The sequence below is a fragment of the Pteronotus mesoamericanus genome, unplaced genomic scaffold (assembly GCF_021234165.1).
Source record: "Pteronotus mesoamericanus isolate MK-2021 breed Mesoamerican mustached bat unplaced genomic scaffold, CSHL_Meso_final contig_94, whole genome shotgun sequence".
Lineage (NCBI taxonomy): Eukaryota > Metazoa > Chordata > Mammalia > Chiroptera > Mormoopidae > Pteronotus > Pteronotus mesoamericanus.
The window spans coordinates 43,794,581-43,814,523 of record NW_026555285.1 but is presented as its reverse complement, the minus strand read 5'-3'; the positions used below and the strand labels follow the sequence as shown (position 1 = coordinate 43,814,523).

The following is a 19,943-nucleotide window of genomic DNA, read 5'->3' as shown; positions in this document are numbered from 1 at the left end:
GTCTAGTTCGCACTTTGCTAAGCTTTCCCTAGTGTAGCAAATAATATGATTGCTAATAGATACTCAAAAATGCAACTCTGCAAGGTAAGAAATAACACCGAATGAGCATCTCACGTGCACCCCTGCTTACCTTCTGCAGTTTCTTCTGGACTAAACATCCATGTATCTTCTTGTTGCCTTTGGATCACAGCTGCTTCCTATGCTTGAAACTGCCCAATAACGCTCCAGAACAGACCTCCCCTCCCCTCCCCTTCTCCACCTGCTGGTTAATCCCCAAAGATTCCTTGAGGCCAATTTACCAGGTGCTCTACCCACTTGCATCCCCCTGGGGAGGGCTGGGGCAGACCCCTCTCTTGGTGTCCTGCCCTGCTTGCCGGCTCCCAGCCAGTTCCCCTGAACAGCTTCTCCACCCTAGGAAAACTCAAGCCAAATCCGTTTCTGGGCTGCATGAAGAAATTCAGAAATTCTGCAGCCAGCGGCGATCGCACTGGGAGCCCGGCCGCAGGGTGAGCCGGAGATCCCCCACGGGGAGGTTCCGATGGAACCTTCCAAGGCGCAGGCCCTGTGAGAACCTTCTCTTGGTTGCCCCTCAGCCGTTCTGTTTTTCCGTTACCCTTTCAACAAGCACTTCAAAAATTCCCTTTCTCCAAGGGTAAAAAACATTTTTTCCTGTTTAACTAGCGATGGAAAACACACACACACACACACACACACACACACACACACACACAGCAAGCCGTGCAAATTGAACTACAGATAAAAATAGCTCCACTATCTAAAGCCATTAAGTGAACATAAAAGGCTCTTCCTGGTCTCGGGATATGCGTAACCTGGCATCTGTCTCCTTGCCTCCATTGTCACCCGGAGGCAAGGCATTCGGAACAAGGACTCCACGCTTAATGGCACCTTGAGAGTAAGTGCTCCCAGGTGCCCATCAAACCTGTCACTCTGAACAGCTGTCGCTGAGTGATGGCTGGCCCCCTCCACCCTCCTTTGCTTTTTGCAGAGATAGGCCCGCAGAGCGGGGCCAGGAGGGCCTTCCCGAGCCGGGAGCGCAGAGCCCCGCCCGCAAGGACCGCGAGGCGCCCCTCACCTGGCTTTGCTGTGCCCGTTCCAGCACTCCTCGTCGTTGGACGTGCCCGCCGTCACGCTTTCGTCCTTGCAGATGGTATAGGGCAGCGCCGACCAGACCTTTTTAGAGAGCTTCAGTTTCTCTTTTATGTCTGTGACCTGATCGAGAAAGCAAGGGAAGACAGTGACTACTCTTCCCAAGCGCTGCCCGTGTCTATACGTGGACGCGCGCAGGTGACGGTGAGAGAATCTGCGATGGGATGAGCACAAACCCTTTCTCAGGTTGAAGAGGGAGACGGGATTTACTGGCCGGGAAAGCCTCACTCCCTCCTTCCTCAGCCTTCCTCCAGCTTCTGGCAGAGAGTGCTCAGGTAGTTGGCTTTCTGTTTTCCACCTTTTCTGGCCTTTGAATTAAACAGGTGTGAAGCACCTGCACTGGCTTTCGGTCTTTCTCTAACTGGGAGAAATAGGTGCACCCTACTGCAAACGCTCCAAACAGGATCTTTAGAATTCATTTGCCTGGATGTCGGATAAAGGCACCCAAACAATGCACTGACACCAAACGCCTTTCCCAATGATCTACTCGTTTCTGCAAGAAATACCTATGGCGACTCATTCAGCTGCTGGTAACCTCTGGCCCTGACTAACTGACAGGCCCATAGAGCACACATTTGGATGGTGAGCAGGAACCCAAATCCATTAAAAAGTCTCTAGTGCCAGGGGAAAAAGTGTCATTTCAAATACAAGTAAGTGTAACATCCATAGCCTTGTGGAGAGATGGCCAGGAGAGGCTTAGTAACACCATCGCTGGTATTTTCGGGCTCAGCAGTGACCATGCCTCTGGGGAAAGGGTAGGGAGAGAAATTTAGTACCACATTGGTCCATAATTACCATCTAGGTTCTTTCCATCACAACCTTGATTTCCTGTGCTACCTACATGAATGTTGGGAAAATCTATGGACATTTGAAACGTGCCTGCTATAGGTTGAATTATGCCCCCCAAAGTCCTATGCTGAAGTCCCTCCGTATCTCAGAATGTGACCTGATTTGGAGACATGGTCTTTTCAGAGGTAAGGCAGTTTAAAATGAGGTCATTAGCGTGCCCCCGTCAGAAATGACTGGTGTTCTTACAAAAGCAGGACATTTCGACCCAGGGGTATGCCTAAAGGGAAGACAGTGTGAGGAGACTGGGAAGAAGACAGCCACCTACAAGCCAAGGGAAGAGGCCTGAAAAAGGTCCTTTCCTCACAGCCTTCAGAAGGACCCAACCCTGTGGCGGCCTTGATTTTAAACTTCTAACATCCAGAACTAGGAGACCATCAGATCGGTGGTTTAAGCCAGCCAGTCTGTGGTGTTCTGTTAGGACATTCCTAACAGCGATTTTATATAGCAAGTCCTAGCAAATCCTAGACGGGAGACCCACTGAGACTTAAGAGCATTATTGTACCTTTGAGATCAATAGCCTTTGGACGCGAAGTGTTCTATGTTTGCTGTGGATGGAGTACAAAGTTGAGAAAAATATTCCAAAGATCCTTTCGTCAGGTTCAAGAGTGAGCACAAAGAAATAAAAGACTCTGACATTTTATTCTGGCTCCAGTCACATTTCTCAGTAGTTCCAGAATATAACTTTTGGCCCCTGAGTCACCGTGATTCCGATGATGAAGGGTCTTCAGTCCTGGGAGATGTCTGCTCATCCACAAAGTGCCGAAGGGGACCTGGGTGCTGAATCAGAGAACCTGGGGCCTAGCTTTGAATAGTATGACGTTACTTTTGTTGTAGAATGTGAAAAAAAATCCAGAGTAAGGACATTCCAAGAAGTAGCTTACACACAGGAAATGTTTAATGTAGCTTGAAATCTACACTCTTTGATTCCCCCTGTCCAATTCTCCTTCCAGCCAATCTCACTGGGTAAGAAAATTTGTAATAAGAGCCTGTCCTTTTTGACTCCCCTCTCCAGGCACAGATATGTGTGTATGTTGTTATTTGTTTATATTTTATTCTTTTTTTGTTTTAAAGATAAGTGCCATTTCTATCCAGCCATAGGTGGATGTACATTCTGTTTATCAATTACAAAAAAAAAATCCAACCCTCCAAATACCAATTAAGAAATATTGAAAGAGAGTTAGAAACATCGCCATTCTGCAACCACTGCCATCATAATTGACCTCAGCAAGTGTCATCAATAAATGCTGTTGTGAGTTGAAATGTGTGCCCCACTAAAAGACATTGGAGTTGTAATGACTGGTACCTGTGACTGTGATCTTATTTGGAAATGGGGTCACTAGGAGAATCAAGACAGCAGAGGAGTGAGTGTAAGTCACACTGACCTCCTCCCAGGAGTAACCTGGAATTATAGCTAAATTGTGGAGAAATTGCCTGGAACAAACAACTGAACAATAGCAAGAGAGAAGCCTTATAACCCCGGACTGACAGAAGAATCAGCTTTAGTACAACCTAACTGGTAAGGAGTGTGGAAGAGACTTGACAAGGTTGGGTGGGGCACCCATGGATGGCAGCACCAGAAGGATATTGAAGCGAGTTGGATCCCCCTGAGAAGAGCAGGGTCTAAACCATAAGTGGGGATCTCCAGCCACAGCACCAGAGCCCAAAAAGTACCCAGATAACAGTCAGCTGTGAAAAGCAGCAGGGTTGCCCTCGTCCAGAGACAGGTGGCTGGAGATGCAAAGAGCCGTTTAAAGGGCCAAAGCATTAAGTTTTATTTGCAGTCACTTACCCTGGACTCTGGCAAAGGCAGGGGCAGAGTGGGCTAGAGACACCTGAGAAGAGACTGGGGAAGGAGGCTTTGGGGAGAGAACTGAGAGAGTGGCTGGCGGGATCCTGGCGCTGACTCATCCCCCATGTGGCAGCAGCCATCTTGCTCAGGCAGACCGCTCCCCTGAGCAGCAACAGTGTGAGAGGACACAATAACCCCACCTCCAGGAGGGGCTCCACCCCGCCCTGTGGTGTCTCCTGCAATAATAAATACTGCTGGGGATGACAGGGAAAAGATGAGCCTCCTTTTAAAACTTATCTGGAGTTTATTCTAATTTCTGACAATTTCAACTCTTGGCTTCAGTAGAGACATGAACTCTTAGTTTAAGGCGTGTCCAGTGCTTGATCCTGAATACTTGATTCTAGGAAGACAATGGTACCATTTGCATATGCATTTTACAGGATTGTAAAGTTAGACAAAAGAGGGAGGAAGCTGACAAAGTGAAGGGACTGCTAAAAACAAACTGCTTACCAAAAACAAAGAGCAGAAAGAAGTGTCCAAATACTGTTGTCTGACAACTTCATTTAAAGAGTGATCTTGTCCCAAATATTTAACCTGAATTTCATTAAGATACTGTCTTAACAACTTCCATTTTACAGGAAATACTGGGGATAGAGGCACACACCAACACCATATGTAAATGCTCAAACACATCAAGTGTAGGGAATATTATGTAAGACAACTGGCTTGGACTCCTCAAAAGGGGAGGGAAAAAAGAATGAAGAGTCTTGTAAATAAATAGACACTTGAACAGCATTACAAACCAAATGCTATTCATTAACCGAACCCTGAACTTGGAGGTGGGTATCCAGGTGTAAGAGAAAGTTTTGAGGTAATTGGGAAGTTTTGAGCATAAATAGACAGTAGAGGGTATTATTGAATTACTGTTAATATTCATATGTATAATCATGGCTTTGTGGTTGTGTGACAGGCTGCTCTTACTTTTAGAAAACTCCTGCTGAGGTATTTAGGGATAAAGTGCTTTGTCTTTTACTCAGTCAATCATTACTGAGTCTACACAAGAGGTATACGAATGTTCATTTTATTACTTTTTCAACCATTTCAGTATTTATCAAAGACATTAAAGATAACAAAAAATTGGGGAAAAAGGAGACTGTTGTCAGAGCACATAGTATTTAAGAGTTTTGCTGAATTCAGTCCAGGTCAGTAATTGACTCAAAATAATTGGGGCCAACTGTGAGCTTTCACTGAGCTAAGGCACTCACATTCTTTTGTTAAAAATTAATTTATCAATTATAATTGACATATATTATTATATTAATATCAGGTATACAATATAGTGATTAGACATTTGCATATTTTATGTAGTGATCACCCTAAGTCTAGTACCTATCTCACACCATACATAGTTATTACAATAATATTGACTATATTCCCTATGTGGTACTTAACATTCCTGTGACTATTTTTATTTCTGGCAATTTGTACTTCTTAATCCCTTTCACATTTTTCACCCATCCCCCTAAACTTCCTGGCATCTGGTGGCTATCAATTTGTTCTCTGTATCTATAAGTTTCTTTTGGTTTTGTTTATTTTGTTTTTTAGATTCCACATATTAGTGAAATCATAGACTATTATCTTTCTCTGCCTGACTTATTTAACTTAGTATAATACCTTCTGTGTCCAACCATGTTGTCACAAATGGTAAAGTTTCATGCTTTTTTATGGCCAAGTAATATTTCGTTGTATATAGGCACCATATCTTCTTTACTCATTTGTCTGTCGATGGGTACTTTGGTTGTTTCCATATCTTGGCTATTTTAAATAATGCTGCAATGAACATAGGGATGAACATATCTTATCAAATTAGTGTTTTGGAGTTCTTCAGATAAATACCAGAAGTAGAATTGCTAAGTCGCCGTAGTTCCATTTTTCATTTTTTTGAGGTAACTCCATACTGTTTTCCACAGAGGCTGCACAAATCTGCATTCCCACAGACAGTGCACTAGGGTTCCCCTTTCCCCACATCCTCACCAGCACTTGTTGTTTGTCGATCTATTGATGATAGCCATTCTGCCAGGTGTGTGGCGATATCTCACTGTGATTTTAATGTGCACTTCTCTGATAAGTAGCGACACTGAATGTCTTTTCATATTTCTATTGCAAGGTACTCACATTCAATCTTCAACACTTTGTGTGTGCTGAAGTAGGACCAATATACCTTTTTTGCAACTGGGAAATTAGAAGCTTAGAAGAGTAGAAATACTTGCCATTCATGTAGTAAATGGTGAAGCTGAAATTCAAATTCAAATGTAGACTTCAGAATCGTTATTCTTAACCACTAGTCTTAATAGGCACATTGCCTATAGCCACGGTCTCCAAACCATGGGCGCTGGGTTGGTGCTGGAGGCGTGTGTATGTTCCTGGGGTCGGGTGGGGGGCGGTGGTAGTGAGATAAATTGATGTGGTTCATGGTGAAAACATTAGAACTTCCACTTTATTTTTATTTTTTGGATACATTATGAAATTTATATTTCACCTTTTAAAAGCACAAACATAATAAATATTGCTTTCTGGAAAGTCATCTTGTTAGAAATACACGAGGTGTACTTCATCCTAGGGAATCCATTGCCTGGTGCCACCAGAGAGACGGACATGCTCCCTTCAGTTCCCTCAAATAAAGGCTTTGTTCTCTTTCCCTTTAACCTTAGACTGAGATGATCTCAGTTCAGGGAGGTCCAGGTGAACTCTTCGCAGAAACTACAGTGAAGGAGCCAGCCTTAGCATCAGGGTCCTCCCAAGCAATAACACACAAGAAAAAATTAATTTGCCCCCAAAGGGCCTGGTGCCTGCTGGTTACTAGGCATCGGACGTTCTTACTGGCAGTGGAGAGAGGGCCACGGTGGCAGGGCACAGGCCCAAGCCCTGTTATTTGCAGCCTCAGCCACTGACCAGAAGAAATTTCCATTTTACAGTAGAGATGCCTGATAGGAAAGAGTAACCCTACATCCAGATGCCCTGCTCCTACGGGTTTGATGGCAGCTCTTAGCCTCTGTTTATTGATATCATGGAACATGTTGAACTTCAAGTACCTTGAGCTGCCACCAAAGCAAGTTTCCGGGAGACAGTTTCCACTCACAACTGCTCACAGGAGATGTTGTGCCTTTGAACTGGGTCCTGTCAGAAGAGACGGCTGTGGTACTAGCTTTCCTGCAACCTCTCTCTGCTAGAAGAGCAATGCTCAGTGTAATCTAAGTTTACAAATACAAGATAAAAGAACTGGTATCCACTCCGGTCCCCAAACTTCTTCCTTCTTATTCATGGGAGGGCTCCTTTTTTGTGCCTCAAGGACAAGAACGTAAGCAGGCTTCCAAAGAGAGAGGTCAACACCACCCAGTCATTTGCAAATACTTCATTAGTTTGAAAATGATAAGCAAAAACCTATGGTATTCCTCTCTCTTTCAGCTGACCCTCCTTCCCCCTTATGGAAAAATGGACTTAAAATATGGAAATACAAGAGGAATGAAGATTTCCTAACATTTCCTATTATCTACAGATTTATGTGCCTCCCACATAGTCCATACAGCGATGGCTATTTCTCGATTACCTTGTAGAAAGACTCGGGCTGCCAGAGTGGAGAGGGGCTCACAGTGGCAGCCCCTCCCCCCTCACCAGCTCGCTCCGGGAGTATTGAAATCCACCTCAGTCCATGTGTCCCGGTGTGCGTTTATGGATTAGATCATGGAGTTTCAAACAAACTCGTTAAATGGACAGGTGACTTCAAATGGCTCTGACAAAGAAGGTTTGGATTTCTTTCATTCCCAACAGGGCACGCGCAAGTGAGTAACAATAAAATGGCAGGCGTGATATTTCTCTTATCTCAGTACATCTGCAACACTATAAAGTAAAAATAATAAAGACTCTTTGTTTTAGCTCATTCATCAAAAGTTTCTAATTTTGCATAACTTTCACAAGGTATGGAATGCACCTTCAGTAGTGCTTATATATAATTTATGCATAAATAGTTATAAATACACTGAGTATCTAAGATTCTAATAATTTACTGATAGAGATATGACATCTAAACATTCTGGAGCTCAGTAGCCTACAGGTACTGATACAATATATTTTGAATCAGCACTTAGCAAGTAAAAACTTTAAGTGAAATCCATTTAAGGAGATAGAGAAGTATATTATAATTTTGAAAAAGTTCCAATACATTGGTTAAGTAAGAAAAAGGCTTTTGTTTCTCGTGTTCACTCATTAAATACTTTTTGCCTGCCTTCAAATAATTCAGGTTTCATACTATGCTCTGGGGAAACAAATATGGTCAGTACTTATGAATTTGTCTGGAAATTTCCTTTCTGGGGAAAACCATATTCTCTCCCAAGCCAGTAAGGTTTTGCCCAAATTCACTCTTTGGTGGTGGTCTCTGAACTTTGCCATTAGAAGAATTAAGAAGCTGGATAATTCATCATTTCTATCTGGAGAGATTAAAAACAACAAAAAAAATAAATGCACCATGGCCTCCCACGGGTCCACCTGTACCAGTGGGATGGCTTTATCCAGGCAGAAGCCATTACTTTTAGCCACCGCTCTGGTCTTCAGCTTCTGCCTCTCCTGACTCCCCAAAAATATCTGCCCTAGAGCAGAGACTTGGTAACCTGCATGGTGTGTGTCCCAGGTGCTTAGGAAATATTTGTTGAATGAATGAATACTTGACTGGCATTGCTGATTATCGACAAAGGAAAGTACGATTTCATAAATGATTGATTATCTGCCAGCTGCTGTCTGCTGGCCTTTCCTTCGGAGAGTTAGGAAGACGCAGGCAGATTCTGCAGGCTTTCCAACAAGAGCGCTTTCCCTCAACCCGATTGTCCCTGGAGGGTGAGGGGAATCTCAGATCATGCCCCCCAATCCTGTAATTAGGGCTCTAGTCTCCTGTCATTGCGGATATCCTTCCAGGTGTAATTTACACAGGTATGATGGAAGAACTTGGAGGTCTCACAGAAAAATTTGGCTTGGAAACAAACCATGAGAATTTAACTAAAAATGGAATGAATCCCATCTTAAATAGTCTTTACAATCCTCACATAGACACGCTGTTTCCAGAACCTTTCCTCTGGTTTCCTACCAAGTGACCTGTTACACCCTGATTTGGGGTGTTTTGGAACTGGTATTACCCCTGTCTCCTCTGTGGGTTCTTTGGTGGAACATATTTGATCTCCTCCAAGAGACTTTGCCCATGGCATACCTGAGTCCCCACATCCATCTACCTTGGGCTTTTTCACTTCCTTGAGTCTTCCCTGTGAAGTGTGAGAAGTAAACTGGGAGAAGGCTGCCTGCTGCCTTCTGTCTGTCACACACAGACCAGAGTTGGCTTCCCTGGACACCAGTGTGTGCACCTGGCCAAGTGCCCTATTTGGTTATGACTTCAGAAAGATTCCAACATGCTTATTTTGTCTGTATGAAGACATAATGGAACCGGATGTAAATAATACATACCATATCTTTAGAAAGAAGATGGTTAATATTTAAAGGGCTATATACTAAATAATACGTATTTAGGGGGAAAAACCATATTGAGGGTGAGTATTTAATAGGCTGAAGGTCATTTGTTAGCTTTGGAAAACAATCTGTTTAAAGAAGCAAAGGCAGCTGCATCTTTACCTCATGGACAAGGCCACTTTACTTGGTCAAGTTCAGGGAAGTACACAATTGCGATGCCATTTTTGCAACGTGAGAGTTTAGTAATCCAGTTGCAATGACAGTGACTTCATCCAGCTTTACTCTAGAGAAGCCCCAAGTCATTCACTTCACTGTGTGTCCCTGCATTAGAGTCCAAGGCATACACGCTGCTTCAGTGATTAAACGCTGATCTGCGAATGTGCTCGTTCACGTCTTCTCTCCCTCACAGTGAGAGAGGGAGAACACACAGACCATTTGGAGTAGCCTAGGTAAAGTCCCAAAATCTCCGAGGGACTGCTACCTTTTCTGTATATATAACCTTCCTAAGGTGGTTGAGGAAGTAGGGGTTACTAACACCATTTAGTTCAACGCAGAAGCTGAAGACATGCTACACGCTCGATCTGTTTGCTCGATCTATGACGAAGCCTGAACAGCCCTTAGCGTCCCACCCCCCAGATCATGTTTTGTATTTATTCTGAGTTTGTGGAAGTCTTTGGTGCTATTTTTTCATGTCCCTGTCTAGAGCGTAATGTTTTGGTGGGTTCTGGACTGCTTGGATATGTCACTTGTAACACGGTTTCTTTCAGGAGCCATCTAAATAAGTTTTGGGTATGACGGCAAGGTCCTGTTCTGTGCCGTTTGTCAGAGAAACCAAGGCAGATTTTGGCGACACAACACCCTCAGCACTCAGCGAAGTGCTTGGGTCACTACAAAGCCTACGACTAGCCTTATATCCTGCGCTTTTGCAGACATTCCAGGGGCTTCAATAACAAGTTCTATCCTATTACCATGTGACATATTTTTTCACATGACTCCCTAAGGAGATAAACACATTTTTGTTTTGTAGGAAAAAAGTAAGAAAAAGAAAACAACCGGTAGGAATGAGAGACTCTTTGAAGGTTCAAAAATATAACGCTTAGTTTTCTTGAGTTTCTCAGGGGATTGGGGTTTGGATGAAAAATGTGAAGTGTTTACCTCATCCTCTCTGACTTCATGTTTGGAATTTCTGGGCTACACAATGACGATGTATTAATGGCATGACCCTGAAAAGACAGGCAGGGTCCTTCTCCGGGAAAACACTGGTTCTCAAAGTGGCATAAATATGGCAAACATCAGAGATATTTTCCTATGCTGTTCAGGTCAGATTTTTGCAGCAGATTTTAAGAAAACAATCACAAACTTTTAAATCACATTTATAGCTAATGTTCTGACAGTGTCTCATTCCCTAAGGTATTACATTTTAGGCAAGCAAGAGTAGTAAGGATTCTACATGTCCTTGTGAAATGACACAGTTTGACACCGAACTAATTGAATTCAATAGTGAAAGGAAAAAGACAGGAAGATATTTGGTCTGTGGAAATGTGTGTGAAGTCAAAGTGTTATTTCACACAATGGCTACTTAAATTGTGGCCCTATTTACTTCTCAACACTAAAAGGTAAATAATTTCAAGAAGTGGCTTTTATCACCGAACCATTGAATTTGGAGGCTCCCATGGTCCAAAGCTTCCAACACATCCCTGACAGATACGTAGACTCCATTTAAATATTTCCAATGACTGATGTCAATGTCTACCATAAAGAGGACTTGGGATCTGCTGCCTGACCTAAATCTGATCACTTCCCCTCTCTGAGCAGCTCTGGGGGTCTTCATGGACAAGGCCTGACCACAAAGCATAAGCCTATTCTTGTTCCCCCTCCTGCTGACCGGCGTTAAGACTGAACCCCAGACCTTGCTTAGCTCCTTTGAAATCTATGGCTCGTTTCAGTTGCCGAGAGTGGATTCTGCGTTCTCTGCCCATCCCATGGTAAAGTCTCCTTCTGATTCACTTCTGACCTTGGACGTATCCAGTCTTTGCTCTCTGCTCTGGGCTTCTGAGACCGGCTCTGTCTCCCTTGGTTGCTAACTTCAGTCTCTATCATGTCGCAGGCATTACTTGGGCTGTGTAGGCCCAAGGATGTCTGGTCTAGAGCATGAATTGTAACAAGTGCTGATTCTAAATTAGGTTATTCGATATACAATCTTTGTGACTCCAGACAGAAAGGTCTCAGATGCATTTTCAAAAAAAGAGAATTGAATTCAGCCTTTCTAGCAGTTACATAAGGCACATTGATGCAGGTTGCATGTTTAAAAACTGAGCTCTGCTCCCACCACCCTCTATTTTCTCACTATGGAGCGAAAACTTTTGGGAGTTCTTTTGTGGCTTGAAGGGCAGATTTCCCTCACATTCCCTCAGCTTCCTGATAGAGCAAACAAGTCTGCGGCCGCAGCATGGACTGATTTCTGTGTCTAAGACTAACCTGGAAATTAGCACTAATTTCAGGAAACTTCCCGAGATAGCTTATATATATGTTTAATAACCCAATTTTGCCAATATGAAAAAAAAAATCAAACTTCTGAACATCCTGCCTTGCAGAAAAAATTCTGATTCTTTGTCAACTATTACTTCAAACATGCAACTCCTTTGTCAGGCCTTTGACAATACTCAGAAAATCCATACGAAGTCTCTACTTTTACTTGTGATTGACATAATGCAGTAGATTCTGTTAAGTTCGTAACCACCTGAAGTTACTCTTAAAATACTGAAATTTTGTCCTCAGGGAATGAAATCTAGGACATTACAAATATGTCTACTAATTAAAAAATGGGGAGGAGGCACAGCAAAGCATTATACTACGGGTTTAGGCGTTCCTGAATATGGTAGGATTCATCATTGAATGCCAAATGTCTGGGGCTATATTCTTCAAGACCACAGCTAGAAATAGATGTGTATTCTCATCTCTTTCTCTGAAACAACTACAGATATTTGGAACTTACTAAGGAATGACAATTACCTGAGATTGGTGTAATTGATCAGGGCCTGCTTAAGTAAGACACTGCAGAAATGATTCCATCCAACAGTGAGAATGCCCACAAAGGTATACATACATTGGGAAAGTAGTTTAGATACAGCAAAAAAGAATATTCTGCAGGTGATAGATGAAAATCCAATTTATCTAAATTCTAAAGTAATTTAGCATACAGATGGATTACTTTACATCTCTTACAGAGTAGGCAACGAAAAGCAAATAAATCTCTTTTGGGCATGTGTGATTTGACTTATACTTAACTATGTACACTTGTACTGTGAAGTGCGTAGTAAATACTATTTTTGCATCTATTGCGTATTCATGACATAACACAGTGTTCTGCCTTTTCCTTCCTGGATTTAAGTGGGAATTGCTTTAATTGCTAGTGATTTTGGCCTAAGAAACTTTGAGGAACAACAGAATGAGATACTAATAAATGTATCCAAGAGTGCAAATCGCAGGCCCCAAGGATATGTGTGAACTCTAACGTAAACATGCAGTCCACACATTGGGAAGAGAAGAGCATGATTTAATGGATAATTCCTTCTGTGGGCCTCCACTTCTCTATCCTCCCTCCAGGGCTCCTCCCTTGACGCTCAGAGTCACTTAGAACCTCCCTTGTCACGAAGATTTCTCATTCATTGTGACTGTGGGCCTTCCTTCCCAGCTTGTGGATGACACAGGGGCAGGGCCTCTCTCCTTCATGTTCACCACAGCCTAGGAGATAAGTGTCCCATCAAGCCTGGTTTGTAGAAATACTCAATAAGCAGCACATGAATAAATGACCAAAAAAAAAAAAAAAAGAAAAGAAAAGAAAAGAAAAAAGAAAAAGAGGAGTAGAGTAGGCAGAGGGTAAATTTAAATTCTGAGTCTCCAAATAAAATTGTAAATAAATTTTAAATTCTAGATGCCCTTACTTGCAAAATAAACTTTTTGCCATAGGGGGGAGCACTTTTCTTGCCAACTTCCCTATTTTATGAATAAATGGTTGCCTAGGGTCTACTTATGGGTCGTCAGTTCAATTAAACACACACATGCACACATCTGTTCATCATCTCCAGTGTACTGAGCATTCAGTGACGGACACAACAGGGTCCCGCCATCAAGGAACTTAATACCCAGTGTGGGAAAGAGACTTACACAGAGTAAATGGCTCATCTCTTTCAGGGCTGCAGGGCTTGAGAAGTGTAATCAACCTTTTATTATTCAAGAGGAGGTAGGATTCAGGAAGGCTCCAAAGAAGAGGTGGGAGTTGAACTGGGCTTTAAAGGATGAATGTCGCTCTGCAAGGAGAAGAATGGAAGAGCTCGTCTTGGCAGAGGGGTTGGTGGGTGGAGGGGGGCGGTAGAAGCCGATGTGCCCAGTGTGCGGAGATGTGTCTGCTTCTGCTGTGCCTTTGGTGAAGTCACATAATCCCTTTACACACTGATTTCAAGTTACAAAATTACTGTCATCCCCCATGATCTTTTGAAAGATTCAATCAAGTTTAGTAAGTTAATATACTGCTAGGGAACTTGAAGATGGAAGTTCTTAATGAGTAGAAAGAAATAGCACCATGGGGACAGATGGCATCATAGGGGGACTGAAGTGCACTCTTTTTTTGGAAATCAAGTTCTTACTCCTGTGAGGTAAATTACCTTTCCTGGGAGCCATCTGGTTACCTTAAAGGTCCAATTTACCCCATGGGGCACCAGTGAGGGGTGCCATGCTCTCCTCTTTTGATTAGACTCCAGGGACACAGTAGCGCTTGACTTTCACCTTTCCATCTTAAGCATCCAATAACCTAAGTGGCTTCCCTTAGTCTCCTGCAAGCAGCAAAGATGTCAGAGGTTCCCCGTTTTAGATGGGAGAGCACTAAATTGTAAAATGGCAGGCCAGTCACTTCGGGCAAGGAAGCAGGAGAGTCCAAAGCAGCCATATCCAAGAGATACTTAATGGGAGCCACAAGCGCCAGTTGTCTAGGACATTTTAAACTTTGTAGTAATGACCTTAAGAGACAGTAAAGTGAAGTTAATTCTCACGATTTGTTCTGTTCAATCTGACCTACACAAAATATTGTTTCAACCTATAATGAATAGGGAAACATTTTAATGAGATATTTCACATTAATTTTTTTGTATGAAGCCTTCGAAATCTGGTGTGCATTTCGCACTTACAGCTCATCTCCGTTCAGCTCGCTTATGGACACTTCCAAGTGCTCAGCGGCTGCCTTGTCTCCTATCACGCCTGCCTGTCTATTGGATGACAGTTCTCAAAGTCCGGGCTCGGTTTTATGCTTCCAGCACCTCTCAAGTGCTCAACAGCTGCCTCTGGCTGGTGGCTGCTTGTGGAGAACAGTCTGAGGTCCTTGCTGAGCTCATGGGCAGTGAGGGCCAGCGGGGTGACCGGGACGGAGCTGTTTGAATGCATTGAAGGCAGAGCCTTCTCCGTTCTTTGGGCAGATTGGACGTCAGCAGAACTCATCCTCATTCCTTCTCTTTAATGCTGTTCTCTTGCCCTCCACTGCCTCTCCCTAGTTGATTGCATAAAATGTACCAGGAAAGAACCAAATTAAAATTAGTTTACATTTCAAGTCTGGTTGGGATCCAGTCTATCTCTAGCATTGCTTTCGTATATGGAGATGGGAACATGGTGCATTCAGTTTGTAATATCTGTTGATATTTCACGTGTGTGGAAGAGACTTTTTTGGCTTCCTTTAATTATTTTTACTGAAGTATAACAATCATCCAGAAAGGTATACAAGTCATAGATGAACAGTTTGATGGTTTTCTATCCAGATACTTAAGTAACAAGCCTGCAGAAGACATGTGGCAGTTTTTAAAAAGAAAAATATCTTAATTTTTTTCCTTGGATCCAATTCTTTCACTCTCTTGAAAATTAATTGCATTACATCGTTGCTATGCAGGAATTACAGGTTACCGAAGAGCAGAATGCCTTCTGATTTACAGTCATTTTGAGATTATAAATTGCGTATTGGCTTTGGGCGTCAGCATGCATTTTAAATACAAACACTGTCAAAAAGTTTACACAAAAGAAATTAAGTTCAAGTCCCCCTTTTCCTTTAAGTGCAGCCTCATCTGCAGGTGGTTAGAGACCGCCTTTTATCATGGCCACCAGATGGCAGCGTTGTCCAATTTTTTCACCGCATTTCACCGCCCGCGCCAGTCTTTTCACAGAGAATAAAATTGTAGATTGTCCCCTTGCATATAAAACTGACAACCCTGTTATTTTAAACTTGAAACTGACAGGCTGTTATTTTAATGAGGTCTTCCAGAGCCAAGGTTAACCAAAGCTTTATTTCCCTACAAAACGTTAAGGCCATCATTCTAAAAGGGGGCTATGAAATTTTATGTTATTGATATTTTCTCTGTATAAGTTTTGAGATATTTTTTGATAAGTAAAGCTACATGACAAATACAGACATATTTTTATAGGTGTAGCCAAATTCTGAATGAAAATTGGTTCAAATTTCTCCCAATAAGCCCTTTTGCTCTAAGTTACTTTCTGGAAAAACTAAAAAATCCTTTCCTACAGTTATCTATTTCTGCTTGTTTTGAAGCATAAATATGTACTGTAGCCCTTTGACTTTCTAGCTTACTGAGTCAAAGGAAAATTTAAAACAATTATAATACCATTAATATTCCAAAAGGAAATTTAATAGTAGTATTTGATTCTTTATTTCTGTGAAAAAAGCTTAGATCCAGAACAGTAAAGTTTAGCTTGAAAGGGTTCTCTTTTATAATAGATATTTCTCCAATGCGTGATGGTTAATGGCATTATAATTTTTTCCTTTCCCTTGAAATGCCTTAAAATCAGTTGCTAACTGTGCCAATATTAAAAACATTAGCAACCACCTTTTCTCAAGTGATTTCTTCTAACATTTTTGCACACTTTTACCTGCTCTACAAAATAATTTTTAACATTTCACAAATGCTCCTGTCTGAAGTAATGAACATAAATCCTGAAAGTACAGAATTGACTTTGAATGAATACAGTCATCAGGGACCCTTGTCATTGGCCAAAGGCCTGTCTACAAAGAGACTTAAACTCAGGAAGAGCCTTGGTTTCTAAAAGTGGGCCTCAAATCAACAGATTCATGTCAGTTATTATTCATCAGTGGCTACAGTGATTTAACTCACAGACACATAATGCAAACCTACTGCGTATAAAGAACTGTGCGTGGCAGACAAGGCTTCGGACACCCAGGAAAAAATGTTCTGTGTCCCCAGGATGAGCTATATAATTTGTGGACACAGTGCAAAATATAAGGGTGGGTCTCCCTGTTAAAACACTGTTAAGAATTACAGCGCAGCCATGACTCAGCATTAGATCAGGCGTGGACCCATCTAAACTTGGGGCCCTGGGCAACTGCACAGGTTGCATGCCCACAAAGCTGGCCCTGTTTGTCCTCAAAAAGCTATAGTCAAGTTGGGTTTCACTGATAAATACAACCAGGAGACGAGACCGATGCTGACAAGAATCACAACAACAGTGGTTACTATACTTATTAGACACTCTGCAGTAATATCCATATTACCTCCAGTTTGCAAAGAAATGGTGAAAGGCAGTTATCGGTGCCTTCACTTTATAGGCAGATGACCGAGAACTGCAGCTCTCGTGTGACCTTGTCGTTCAGTGAGATGTCATTAAGTGCTCACCATGTGGCAGATACCACGTTGAACTCATCCCTGGTTGTTTAATCCTCACAATGGCACTTGGACAACGAGGACCTTGGGGCCATGCAGGGTTAAATCACTTGGACTTAATCATGTAGTACAAGCATTGGGGCCTGGTTTTGAACCTTGACGGTCGGTCCAGAACCTGCGGTGTCAAATCAACCATCCCAACAGAACCGGCTGGCTGGGAGGTTCATGCATCCTCAGGGCAGTGTGGCCTGCCGGTAGTTCTCCTTCATTTCAAACAGGAGGGAGAACATACAGGGGAAGAGTCCATGGTGCTGTGGAAAGCTTGTCCCCCACCCCAGCTTGTTAGCTAATATTTCAGCCTTCTTCACCATTTCTGTGATTCTAGCTGCCCACCACACAATTTTCTAATTACCAACTTTTTCAAACACCACTAGGGTTAGAGCAGACTTCCAAGGAATTTCCTATTTTGTAGGCCTTTTAGAATAGTTTTTGTGGTGAGAACAACCCTATAAACAAATAAAAACCTACAGATTTTTCACTCTAACATTTTAGATGCCACTAGGAGGTCTAAAGACTGGAGAAGAGCCAACTTTTTCCTGGCTACTCTTCTGTCATGCACAGTGTGGTAGGTCATATTGTTTATCTGTCTATCTGTCTGTCTATCTATCTGTCTATCTATCTATCTATCTATCTATCTATCATCTACCTATCTATCTATCATCTATCAATCATCTATCTATCTATCATCTATCCTATCTATCATGTATCAATCATCTATCTATATATCTATCTTCTATCTTCTATCTATCATCTATCAATCTATCTATATATCTATCATCTATCCTATCTATCATGTATCAATCATCTACCTATATATCTATCTTCTATCTATCTATCAATCTATCTACCTATCATCTATCAATCATCTATCTATATATCTATCTTCTATCTATCTATCATCTGTCAATCATCTATCTTTCTATCCATCCATTCATCCATCCATCCACCCACCCATCTTAACTATCATCAGGAATACTAATTTTCAGGTGGTGCTGAGAACATCCTACTCAGATGCACCATAAAATTTAGGCCATTTTCCCAACACGCAAGTGTGAAAAAAACCTTTTCTGGTTTTTAAATGAGAGAAGTGTTCTTGCTCTGAATTTTTAATTCATAAAACTGGATGGACCTGCTCGTCCCCTGGGTTTCCGTGATGGAGGGAGGATCTCCCCCTAGGGCTCCAGATGTAGGTTGGAAATCCAGCCCCGTGTATTTAATGGTCTGTATCTAACAAAATTGCATTAGAAATCCTCTCCTTGAGACAATTTCTCTTCTGAAATGGAAAGTAGTAAAGAAAACAAAACCTTTACCACTCTGCCACAGGAACCCATGGGGGCTTGAAAGAGTTTTGCCTTTTTCCACTACACCATACGTGGGAATAAGGTTGAGGGGCCAAGCGGTAAATCTGATTCCACCAAATCCAAAGCAGCCAGAGATATCACCTTTTTATTGCAGATAAGTATAAAAACAGAACTGGAAGCACACTAGAATCTTAAAGATAAAACGCCAGGGGCTGTCTGTTAATAGATTTGGTCGTTAAGCAGTGGTACTTTGAGAATAACCTTCATCTTTTCAAAAATAGATCTCAGTCAAAGGAGCCCTGACTGTAAATAATTACGATGGTGATTGTGTTGAGTTAGGCTCAGGTTGCTTTTCTATTGGTCTTTTAAAGAGGTCTGTTTTATTCTTGTGCTGCATAGGGCCGGGGGAGGGTAGGAGGGTTAGGGGGAGTCACAAGCCAGTATTTTTCCTTCAGGCTTTTGAGAGTGCAGTGTGAGTCTTCGCTAACAGAGATGGAACCTTAACCTTTCAAGTTTTTTTTGCCTGAATTAAAAAGTTGAAGATTCACCGATTTAATTTCTGCATTTTTTCCTCACTAGCAGCTATTTCTGAATTTTTACAATACGCCGCAGCGACCCACAAATCACAAATTCTGACATGTTTTATTCTCTTCATTCTCTTTACTACCATAAAGAGAGAGTCAAATAGCCTTTTGAAAACAGTTTCCATTTCCATACTTCAAATTATTTTCTACATGCAAAACCAACTCTCTTTTTCAAGTCAAATTGAGTGTCTTTTACAGACATTTTAATGTCTTTTTTACACAAATTAAAAAATGGCTCAGGCCATTTTTGATTTCTTTTTTTCATTTTTTGTGGGTGTAGGGTTTTCCCAAAGACAACTGAAATTCGAGTGTTATTTACATTAGTGCTTGAATGAGGTACGTCACCAAGTTCCCCTTCCCCATTACTTCCATGGTTGAAAGGAAAGTCCAAACTGAGAGAGGCAAGAACTTGTGCCCAGAACTTGATTTGACCTCTACTGGTCTGAAGAAGGGGCCCCTTCCAGAAGAAGCTGAGATGCCGCCTCACTTTTGCTTGATAGTTTCTGTCTTTGTTTTTTTTTTTTTTTAAGTCTTTCATGAAGACAGGACCATAAGAAACAGGCTCACCTAAAACTTAATTAAAAAGAGAAGTTTAGGAAAATATAATAAAAACCCTGGGAAAGTACGGCAACTCCCTACTGGTCTTTAAAAAGAAACGAGCTTAATTCATGGTCGAAAAATGGTCAAGGCAAACGTGGCCCTGGAGCCACCTCTACTGAGGCACTTACTCGAAGCACCGCGAGTACCAACTCAACCTCCAGAGCCAAGCCTGGGAATCTGCATTTCTAAGGAGTCTCCTCCCCTACCCCACCCCAACTGATTCTGACCTGGAGGGAACCAGAAAATTGAGACCCGCAGCTTAAAGCCTAATGGGGTATCTACGTGATATCTTCAGGGCACACTGAGCCCGGTGACTTGAACTGTGTTTTCTTTGTCTGAAAGATCTTTTAATTTTCGGATTTAAGGGAGCTTTTTCTATCTACCCTTTCACTTCTACGAGGACTATAAGTCA

General features: G+C 42.1%; 1 protein-coding gene across 1 annotated transcript in view; it reads right to left on the bottom strand.

Moving 5' to 3' along the window:
* GPC6 (glypican 6) overlaps positions 1–19,943 on the bottom strand; it is a 987,303-nt gene that overhangs the window by 18,604 nt on the left and 948,756 nt on the right. The window contains exon 7 of the mRNA XM_054586472.1: positions 1,094–1,230. Within this exon, the coding sequence (XP_054442447.1) occupies positions 1,094–1,230 (137 nt within the window). The remainder of the gene's footprint in view (positions 1–1,093; positions 1,231–19,943) is intronic.